Consider the following 10,609-nt stretch of genomic DNA (forward strand, 5'->3'; position numbering starts at 1 on the left):
AATATGGTCACATTTTCACGTGTATACAATAATATAAATAAGCTAGTTAAGAAACTCACTTCTGCTGATCTGCTGAGCCATTTTCATAATGGAATTCAATTCCACAGCATAAAAGGAAAGAAAGAAAGAAAGAAAGAAAGATCATTCGTTCCTATAGTTTCCAGCAGTGGATCGAAAGTCTTTCTTTTTAAGATTGGATTTGCCATTTTTCTGCTGAATGTTTCTCAATTCAGATTCTCCGTTTCAATTTGTTTTGCAGTGTTGCGGTTCTTTAAAGCACTTGATAGATGGGATCCTGAGGCTGCTGTTGAGGGCAGTTGGTCGGGGACGGTGCAGGGGCCCCGGTCTCACTCAGGACAGACCCCTCCTGCGGAGAACACGGGCTCCCCTCGTGCCCCTCCGGTACTGACAGCACGGGACACGCGCGGGTCTCTGTGGAAATACGCTCCACGATGCTGGACAGACAATCCAAACTCGACACCCCTGAGTTTTTAGTATTCCGTGCGTCCGCTGTAAAGTAATAAACAACGCATTTGAATTTGAACTCAAACTAGATTTAACTTTAACTCTTTAAATATATGATTTTCTTAAAAATATATATATATAACTTTGAGTTACTCGATGTTTAATTATTTTTAGGACAATGACAGTTTTCGACGCATGACCTACCATTTGGCGTGTCGTTGAAGTAAGAGGTGTCATAACTGTTCCGTCTTCTAGACCGACATGTAGGACCCATGAAATCCATCTAGAAAATACAAAACGAAAATTAGTTTCTATGAAGTCAGACATTTAAAATGTACTTTAGGCTCTAAATAATTTAAATATTGATTCATTTATTAATGTGGCATTATCATTCAAGAAAGATACCAAATTGTAATTTGGTATAATAATTTATCTTTGCCTAAGTAAACCTATAGTTTTAAAGTTTAAAACCATTTTTTTTTTAACCACGTAAACCATTTTTGAATGAATGAACGGCCAAATAAATATACACTAAATAGTATGCTTATTAAATCATATAATTACGATACCAATAGCTACAGTAGGCTACATGAACTTCTCACCATGCCATCAGAGCAGTTGGATCTCGGGCTGGAGGCATCGGAGTCCCCACTGTAATGTTCCAGAACGGGATAGTAGTTCTCCTCTTGACCCCTGAGCAGCGCCTGCAGAGACTCAATGTAACTAACACGTAAACCTTGAATGAATGAACGGCCAAATAAATATACACTAAATAGTATGCTTATTAAATAATATAATTACGATACCAATAGCTACAGTAGGCTACATGAACTTCTCACCATGCCATCAGAGCAGTTGGATCTCGGGCGGGCTGCATCGGAGTCTCCACTGTAATGTTCCAGAACGGGATAGTAGTTCTCCTCTTGACCCCTGAGCAGCGCCTGCAGAGACTCAATGTAACTAATGGCGTTTCTCAGAATCTCCACTTTGGGCAGCCTCTGGTTGGGGTTGGTGGACGTGCATCTCCTGAGGGTCTCGAAAGCGTCGTTGACTTTGCTCAGTCTTCTCCTCTCCCTCATGGTGGCGGCTTTGCGGCGGTCAGCGTTGGTGGTTTTTCTCTTGCAGGCTTTGCATGCCCACAGCAGGCACCTGCCGGCCTGATGATGCCCGCTGGGCGCCCTCACGTGCTCGTCCTCCATGTGGTGATGCTCGTCGGGCTTCAGCAGGCTCAGGTGGACGAGCCTGGGGTCCAGGTCTTCAAAGAAGTGCATGTCGTTGGTGTTGAAGCAAGGGTCGTCGTAGAAATCATCAGCTGATGGGATGGGGAAGGGAATATCCGACAACTCCATCTTTATGTGTTAAGGTTAAAACAAATGGATAGGCCTATAGCTACTTGAATGCTTCCCAAGTAGTAACGTTTTTTGGAATATTAAGACAAATTCCTTCCGATCCTGAAACAACGTATTGCCCAACACAACCTTTAAAAATCGCAGATCCTGGAAAAGTTTCTGCTTGTACCCTTCAGGTACTTGTTGCTGGTGAGAGATCACGGCCTGGTTATATACAGCCCAGGCGGTCGGGGGGCGTGTCCTGCAGAAGACAGTTCGACCAATGAACGTGCGTTGAGAAAGAGGGCGTGGTTTTGACGGCCTGGCACTTCAGCTAATGACGGGGCCATAAAAATGTTAAAATGATGAATTCATTTATAAATAATGGTAAGAGTTGCTCTTACTGCTTTTTTTTCGTATGTATATTGGATTAAAATATATTTTATCTGTTTATTTGTCATCAAGTCACAGATTTTAGCATATAGGCCTATTACAATTTCATGAAAGATTCGAGGAAGGACTTCTCTTTTATCTTTTCTAAGGGAATCTTTCAACTATTATTTGTTTAGGCCTATTAATAAGTACATAACTTCGTACTATTTGATAAGACGGCAAACAACTGTTCAGTAATAGCCTAAATGCGCTGTTAACATTTTGTTTTAGTTTCCTAGTGCTCCATGCATAAATGTTCCTAGTGCTCAATCGCAAATCTCAAACGAACGCGAGTGATAAATAACTCAAAATATCGTTAAAATACATTGAAATACATGCACGCGTATAGCAGTTTAGGCTTAAAAAGATTTAATGTTATGGATGCTTATCAGTGTATGTTGCTCAAAACTGAGAAAAAAAACGTACTCTGAATAATTTTTGGCTTAGGATATATATTTTTTGGCTTAGAACAGTTGTTTAATGAATCACTGGAGCACTGCTACACTCATTTATTAAACATACATCTGCTTTAAATAACAATAAAACACAAACACTATATATCAATAAAATCACACACTAGCACAACGTGGGCAGATTACAAATGCTTTTTTCCAAGGTGCACTTTATTTTAAAACCATTGTTTTTTTAACCACGTAAACCATTTTTGAATGAATGAACGGCCAAATAAATATACACTAAATAGTATGCTTATTAAATCATATAATTACGATACCAATAGCTACAGTAGGCTACATGAACTTCTCACCATGCCATCAGAGCAGTTGGATCTCGGGCTGGAGGCATCGGAGTCCCCACTGTAATGTTCCAGAACGGGATAGTAGTTCTCCTCTTGACCCCTGAGCAGCGCCTGCAGAGACTCAATGTAACTAATGGCGTTTCTCAGAATCTCCACTTTGGGCAGCCTCTGGTTGGGGTTGGTGGACGTGCATCTCCTGAGGGTCTCGAAAGCGTCGTTGACTTTGCTCAGTCTTCTCCTCTCCCTCATGGTGGCGGCTTTGCGGCGGTCAGCGTTGGTGGTTTTTCTCTTGCAGGCTTAGTTTTAAAGTTTAAAACCATTTTTTTTTTAACCACGTAAACCATTTTTGAATGAATGAACGGCCAAATAAATATACACTAAATAGTATGCTTATTAAATAATATAATTACGATACCAATAGCTACAGTAGGCTACATGAACTTCTCACCATGCCATCAGAGCAGTTGGATCTCGGGCTGGAGGCATCGGAGTCCCCACTGTAATGTTCCAGAACGGGATAGTAGTTCTCCTCTTGACCCCTGAGCAGCGCCTGCAGAGACTCAATGTAACTAATGGCGTTTCTCAGAATCTCCACTTTGGGCAGCCTCTGGTTGGGGTTGGTGGACGTGCATCTCTTGAGGGTCTCGAAAGCGTCGTTGACTTTGCTCAGTCTTCTCCTCTCCCTCATGGTGGCGGCTTTGCGGCGGTCAGCGTTGGTGGTTTTTCTCTTGCAGGCTTTGCATGCCCACAGCAGGCACCTGCCGGCCTGATGATGCCCGCTGGGCGCCCTCACGTGCTCGTCCTCCATGTGGTGATGCTCGTCGGGCTTCAGCAGGCTCAGGTGGACGAGCCTGGGGTCCAGGTCTTCAAAGAAGTGCATGTCGTTGGTGTTGAAGCAAGGGTCGTCGTAGAAATCATCAGCTGATGGGATGGGGAAGGGAATATCCGACAACTCCATCTTTATGTGTTAAGGTTAAAACAAATGGATAGGCCTATAGCTACTTGAATGCTTCCCAAGTAGTAACGTTTTTTGGAATATTAAGACAAATTCCTTCCGATCCTGAAACAACGTATTGCCCAACACAACCTTTAAAAATCGCAGATCCTGGAAAAGTTTCTGCTTGTACCCTTCAGGTACTTGTTGCTGGTGAGAGATCACGGCCTGGTTATATACAGCCCAGGCGGTCGGGGGGCGTGTCCTGCAGAAGACAGTTCGACCAATGAACGTGCGTTGAGAAAGAGGGCGTGGTTTTGACGGCCTGGCACTTCAGCTAATGACGGGGCCATAAAAATGTTAAAATGATGAATTCATTTATAAATAATGGTAAGAGTTGCTCTTACTGCTTTTTTTTCGTATGTATATTGGATTAAAATATCTTTTATCTGTTTATTTGTCATCAAGTCACAGATTTTAGCATATAGGCCTATTACAATTTCATGAAAGATTCGAGGAAGGACTTCTCTTTTATCTTTTCTAAGGGAATCTTTCAACTATTATTTGTTTAGGCCTATTAATAAGTACATAACTTCGTACTATTTGATAAGACGGCAAACAACTGTTCAGTAATAGCCTAAATGCGCTGTTAACATTTTGTTTTAGTTTCCTAGTGCTCCATGCATAAATGTTCCTAGTGCTCAATCGCAAATCTCAAACGAACGCGAGTGATAAATAACTCAAAATATCGTTAAAATACATTGAAATACATGCACGCGTATAGCAGTTTAGGCTTAAAAAGATTTAATGTTATGGATGCTTATCAGTGTATGTTGCTCAAAACTGAGAAAAAAAACGTACTCTGAATAATTTTTGGCTTAGGATATATATTTTTTGGCTTAGAACAGTTGTTTAATGAATCACTGGAGCACTGCTACACTCATTTATTAAACATACATCTGCTTTAAATAACAATAAAACACAAACACTATATATCAATAAAATCACACACTAGCACAACGTGGGCAGATTACAAATGCTTTTTTCCAAGGTGCACTTTATTTATTTATTACAGAAAAATCTACTAGGTAAAGTCATTTCATGATCTAAAGTTCATGATCTGTTTATGATGTGGCCCATTTTACTCAACGTTTCTTACTCTAGCTGCAAGACGCACAACAGTTCAACAACAGGGGGCGTTAAAGAGCCAGCAGAGTTAAAAACTTATTTTCTGTTTGAAAAGCCCCAAATGTGTGTGAGTGTGTGTGTGTGTGTGTGTGAGAGAGAGAGAGTTAACATATTTTAAAGTCTACAGTAAGTCATAAAATCTCTACAATAACACAATCATATTTTACTGCAAAACAGGTACTTTTTATACTATAAAGAAACAAATACACAATGGCATATAAAATGTGGACACTGTTTATTAAAACCAGTGCAGGATAACATTCAAAAAAGTCAAGGTAAAATAGAATAAAATAGAATAGAAGTAAAATATTTCATCTTCCAAAAATACAAATATATAATTTCATTTTGAAAGAATGCTCACAAAACCAAAGACGTGCAAATTTAAAATATATATTTACTTATTTTTTTTGGATTTACTTTTTTTTAATTCTCACGCACAGGATAAACAGGTCAATGCAGTATTCAATATATCAATGTGAAGCACTAATAAATGGAAAAAAAAAAAAAAAACAGTTGGCTTACTGTCACTGAAGAATATACAATGTTTTCTTCCAAAAATACAAATATATAATTTCATTTTGAAAGAATGCTCACAAAACCAAAGACGTGCAAATTTAAAATATATATTTACTTATTTTTTTTGGATTTACTTTTTTTTAATTCTCACGCACAGGATAAACAGGTCAATGCAGTATTCAATATATCAATGTGAAGCACTAATAAATGGAAAAAAAAAAAAAAAAGCAGTTGGCTTACTGTCACTGAAGAATACATTAATTTTACTGGAATGACATTAAACTAATATCTACAACTGGAGTGACTTGTTACATACAAAACTGGCACTATTGTAAGTGCATCTCTGCACTTTATTTTCCCTTTTGGACCAATATGTAATCTGTCTCAGTCTATCCTCCGTCCAAGGGCTAAAGACACTCACTGAAAAAAATAGGTGTAGGATTTACTCGGAAACATTTTCAGTCTACAAATAATACACAAATAATTACAAAGAAATGGCACGTAACTTGAATTAAAAATGTAATTATTAAGTTGAGATTAAATTATGAAGTTGAAATATTAAGCTGAAATAGGCTATTCTTGTAAAACGCACTCCAATAATCTTTGTTTTATTTAATACTTTGAATAATCACTTTTTACAGTGCATACATGGTTCCTAAATGATAATGAAAAGGAAGCCTAAGCAATTGTCAGCGTCTCTTGTAGCCGGTCGATGAGATACTTGCCAAAGCCACCTGTGCTGTCACTAGTGCAGCCCACTCTGCGAGCGCTGGTCAAGAGGTCACCGATGAGTTTGACCTTTGGGACGAGGGGCTGAATGAACTGACTTTTGATTACGCTGGCGGTGTGTGGATCTCCGTACTCATGCGCCAGCTGATTCAGCTCCACCATAACGCTCATCTCCTCCTTCCACTGGTTAAGCATGATCCCCAGAGCAGGGAGGATGGCACACACCTCTTCAGTGCCTGGCCTCTGTAAATGTTACATATTGTACGTTAAATATAAAATTAAACGGTTCTGGATGCTGATTGGTCAATGCAGAGTTCCAGCACCCCTCTGAAATCTAATAGCCCCCTACAGGCGCATGTGAGGGAAGCCCGTGAGTCCCCGGATGTGAGGAAGTCTGTGTCAAGTGTGCCATTTGGGACAGGGACAGGGACAGTCTAACCAATTAGACACAAAATTTAGTTCAGAAAATCACGCTAGTATAACATGGCACTCAAGGCTGTGTTATACTAGCGTGATTTTCTGAACTAAATTTTGTGTCTAATTGGTTAGGTATTCATCATGAAGAATCACTGCAAATCACATTTGGGCACGTGCCAAATACTTTGAAGCGTACCTTTTGTATTTATGTTGGTTTCATATGGTTTAAAAAACAATGTAACGTTTTTAAGAAAAGTATAAACATTTTTCTCACTATAAAAATGTCATGAGGTGTTACCAACAAGTAAATATAACATTTTCCTTACATCTTGAATACATGTGAGTGTGCTTAATCATTATTTTTAACAACATTTTTGAATATATTTTTTTAAAGGTAAAAAGTATTTTACAAATATCACAAATTATTTATTCAAAACATCATTACGTTTTTGGGAGTCACACCACATGACATTTTACAAACCTGAACAAGCCTTGATTTATCAAAAAAAATGTTCTTACTGCAGTATTTTCCTCCCCGCTGGGTCAGATACTGCAGCATTGCCTCTGCCCGCTCTAGTTCCTTCACTGATTCCTGATGAAAATACGCAGCCACTCTGGGCAAAGCAAGATCACTCTGCTCAAAGATTTTGGCCTGAAACAGAACAGAAGACAGATCTGATTTAGATGATATTAACTGGAAAATGATTTTGCTAACCACAGTTTCCTGTATGGTTTCCTGTAAGTGAAGAAAAGGGGTCGGTATGTTGTCGTTTGAAGTGTTTTGGATTTCTGTGAATTTATTTAAAACATAAAAAAATAAAAATAAAATCAAACCAATAAAATAAATGTCCATGACTATGAATACACATTAACTCCTTCTATTTCAGCCCTCAAGTTTGCTAAAGCCATATTTATTCTCTCTGGTCATTTTTTTTTTTTTTCAGTTTCAGTTTACGTTTCAGTTTTAACTGTATGTTTTTGTCTAGTTAGTTAGAGTGTTCTAGTTTAAATATGGAGAAAAAAACCCAAAAAACATACTGATTGATTTTTATTAAAATACTGTTGACATAGTGACCTATGATTTGGGGACAAAATTAACATACAACAGTATAACATAAAAAAATATAACAGTTTTGTCTTAAATTTTGAAATTTACATTTTGAAACTTTGTGTGCCAAATCAAAAAAAAAAAAAAAAAGTAATGTGATGAGAAGCCATTTTGCTGGCCTACTTTGGATATTCCATTTGATATTTTGTGTCATTAAATCGATATTTTTGTTTAAAAATGGTAAAAACGTTTTTCAAAATTCCATAAAGTAACATGAATTCAAAGATAACATTTCTAAGAACTTTTTTAAAGTACATTTTTAAAAGGTTACTCATGTTTATCATCTCAGACATCTTTTGTTATTGCGCAATGATGTTTTTAATGAAAGTTATACAGTGATCAAATCCAGTGTTTTTGCATTAGGGCGTCTTCCCAAACAGAACACATACGTCTGCAAGATGTCTGTTAAAGATCGCTTCATCTGGAAAGCATCTGCCGAGTACAAACATCTGACAGACGTCTTTAAGATGTCAGTTTTACATACCCAGACAGCAAGCAGTGTCGGCTCAGATCCGGCCCACATCTGGCCCGCATGGATTTCACATGGGCCAGATGTGGGCCGGATCTGGGCCAAAACTATGTTGCTGTCTGGGTACACTCTAAATCATAAACATCTTCCAGACATCTTCTAAACGCCTATTTGACATCTGATAAGAAACCTCGTATAGATGTATTGCAGATGAGCAAACACTAAAAAATAAGTCTTACAGATGTAATGCAGATGTCAAATAGATGTCTCCGTGATGTAGGCTACGTGTTCTATCGGGTTTGGCAATCTAAAACGTTATAAAGCAACGCAGTAAATTAAAGCAGCTTAATTCTGCAACACTGTTAATTTGGGGTGTTATAGGCTATAATATCTTTGCATCATGTTTACAGTAAAGTTCTTACCAGCGCTTCGAGTCTGTAAGAGACCTCCATAAGCAAAGTGGAAACTCCACACAGACTTTCCTCCACAACAGTCGGGAAGTTTTGCCTCGCCAGACTCCCAGCAGAAGAGAAATGCGTTTTACAGAGGGGAAGGCAAGTTTTTATTCGCTTTACTCTCGGTTCCGACATGTTTAAGCTGTAAAGGAAATCAATACCGAACGTCAATACTGTCCTCGGTAATTTCTCGCGTTTCGTATATCCTCACATGACTAGTATGTGTCATACTAGTATGAGTTTGTCGTATTTCCCTGTTGTGAAGAAATAGGCTAAATGAGCTAATGTTGAAATAGTGATGAACTAATATTCAAAGTCGACGGCTGCTGCTGGATAAACGCAGATGAGGGAGGACGAAACATGCAAACGTTTCCCGTTCATTCTGTCAAGTTCATCCGGTAGCTATTATGTGGGTGGATGCGTGAGTGGGCAACCTGCCATACGAACATGCACTATGGTTTTACCAGCCTATAGTTTACTGTTATATTGATACAACAATGATACTAAATGATCCAGAGTGAGTGGATCTACTCATTATATGATTATTTTATGGCAGTTTCCCTGGAGAGCAGCCTAAACAGGTGTGCTGCCCTTGTAAAAAAGAAGATGAGGCTTTTTGTATTTGAATGGACTTAAAATCTTAAGTACTGTACTTGCAGATAATATAATATTAATTAATAAACTCAGATAGCACATGTACGTCTGCAAGATGTCTATTAAAGATCGCTTCATCTGGAAAGCATCTGCTGTGTACAAACATCTGATAAACGTCTTTAAGATGTCAGTTTTACATACACTCTAAATCATAAACATCTTAAAGACATTTTCTAAACGTCTATTTTACATCTGATAGGAAACGTCCTATAGATGTATTGCAGATGAGCAAACACTAAAAAAATAAGTCTTGTAGATGTAAATGCAGACGTCAAATAGATGTATCCGTGATGTACGTGTGCTATCAGGGAAAGACCATTTAAATGTGCTTAAAGAAAGTTAACTTTCATGACAGTTCATGACTAACACACCTAAGTACACTTTTTAAAAGTGCACTTTGTAATAATGTAAAATTAAAAGTTTTACTTTAAAGTATATCTAAATCATTATGTTTGAATAATCTTTTGACATGCTCCAAAGTACACTTATTTTGATGTGTTGACTAACATACTAAAGCACACGTAAAATACTTGATTATAAACTGCAGTGTGTTATTTTAAATTAATATATTTTAAATGTACTAAATTGCAACTTCATCATTACAAATGTGTCGTTACAAATATATTTAAATACATGACAGAAAAGTTGCAATGGAAATGACATTAAAGTATATTTTAGTTTACCATAAATGCTTATCAGTACACTTTAAACATATTTCAAAGAACATAGAAGAAACTATGAAATATATATAAAGGTATAATAAAGTGGATCAAAAAAGCACTCATCAATTAATTACATGTATAATAAATTTAAATTATAATTTATTTTAATTTATTAATTTAATTTTAAATGGCATGCAATAAAATGTCCAAAAACATTACATTCAATTTGCACTTAAGTATATATTTTTAAGTACGTATATTACTTCCATAACAAGCCCTCTTTTTTAACAGTATCCAAAAAACTTTCTCACAAGACTGGTTTAAGCTTGTCTCCATTGCCTGGCCAAGCTGGTGCTTTTAGGCTTCTAGTCTAAGCAGCTCAAAAGTGGCCAAACCCATCTAAAACCTGCCAAAAGACCATCTATCAATGGTTTACATTTTCTGTTTTTGTAATATCTAAAAAAAAAAAAAAAAAAAAAAAAACAAAATGAAATC

At 37.4% G+C, this 10,609-nt stretch overlaps 2 protein-coding genes across 3 annotated transcripts; both read right to left on the reverse strand.

The window, feature by feature from the left end:
• Positions 1-12: 12 nt before the first annotated feature.
• Positions 13-4,110, reverse strand: LOC107742061 (myoblast determination protein 1 homolog). Of its 2 annotated transcripts, XM_016554917.1 has the most exons (4): positions 3,548-4,110; positions 1,068-1,184; positions 670-748; positions 13-510 (listed from the first exon to the last, which is right to left on the reverse strand). In XM_016554917.1, the coding sequence occupies exons 1-4, from the start codon at positions 3,938-3,940 to the stop codon at positions 272-274; spliced, it is 828 nt and encodes a 275-aa protein (XP_016410403.1). In that variant the 5' UTR covers positions 3,941-4,110; the 3' UTR covers positions 13-271. The 2 variants fall into 2 exon arrangements, with proteins under 2 accessions (XP_016410403.1, XP_016410404.1); XM_016554918.1 differs by lacking the exon at positions 1,068-1,184 and having other exon boundaries at positions 3,431-4,110.
• A 1,750-nt stretch (positions 4,111-5,860) lies between these two features.
• LOC107742067 (ferritin, heavy subunit-like) lies at positions 5,861-9,145 on the reverse strand. Its single transcript, XM_016554928.1, has 3 exons — positions 8,766-9,145; positions 7,277-7,418; positions 5,861-6,597 (listed from the first exon to the last, which is right to left on the reverse strand). Exons 1-3 carry the CDS (start codon positions 8,931-8,933, stop codon positions 6,299-6,301), a joined length of 609 nt encoding a protein of 202 aa, XP_016410414.1. The 5' UTR covers positions 8,934-9,145; the 3' UTR covers positions 5,861-6,298.
• Between the last annotated feature and the right edge of the window lie 1,464 nt (positions 9,146-10,609).

This window comes from Sinocyclocheilus rhinocerous, unplaced genomic scaffold (assembly GCF_001515625.1).
Source record: "Sinocyclocheilus rhinocerous isolate Xijiao unplaced genomic scaffold, SAMN03320098_v1.1 scaffold135, whole genome shotgun sequence".
NCBI classification, from domain to species: Eukaryota; Metazoa; Chordata; class Actinopteri; order Cypriniformes; family Cyprinidae; genus Sinocyclocheilus; species Sinocyclocheilus rhinocerous.

What these genes read in the sequence shown, in the direction of transcription:
- LOC107742061 (XM_016554917.1), bottom strand. Translation starts at nt 3,940, where the DNA reads ATGGAGTTGTCGGATATTCCCTTCCCCATCCCATCAGCTGATGATTTC. An exon ending in CCAACTGCTCTGATGGCATG is followed by an intron (nt 749 to 1,067) that starts GTGAGAAGTTCA and finishes TGTATTTTCTAG; the next exon opens with ATGGATTTCATGGGTCCTAC. An exon ending in CTTCAACGACACGCCAAATG is followed by an intron (nt 511 to 669) that starts GTAGGTCATGCG and finishes ATTACTTTACAG; the next exon opens with CGGACGCACGGAATACTAAA.
- LOC107742067 (XM_016554928.1), bottom strand. Translation starts at nt 8,933, where the DNA reads ATGTCGGAACCGAGAGTAAAGCGAATAAAAACTTGCCTTCCCCTCTGT. An exon ending in CTTACAGACTCGAAGCGCTG is followed by an intron (nt 7,419 to 8,765) that starts GTAAGAACTTTA and finishes GTTCTGTTTCAG; the next exon opens with GCCAAAATCTTTGAGCAGAG. An exon ending in AAAATACTGCAGTAAGAACA is followed by an intron (nt 6,598 to 7,276) that starts TTTTTTTTGATA and finishes ATATGTAACATT; the next exon opens with TACAGAGGCCAGGCACTGAA.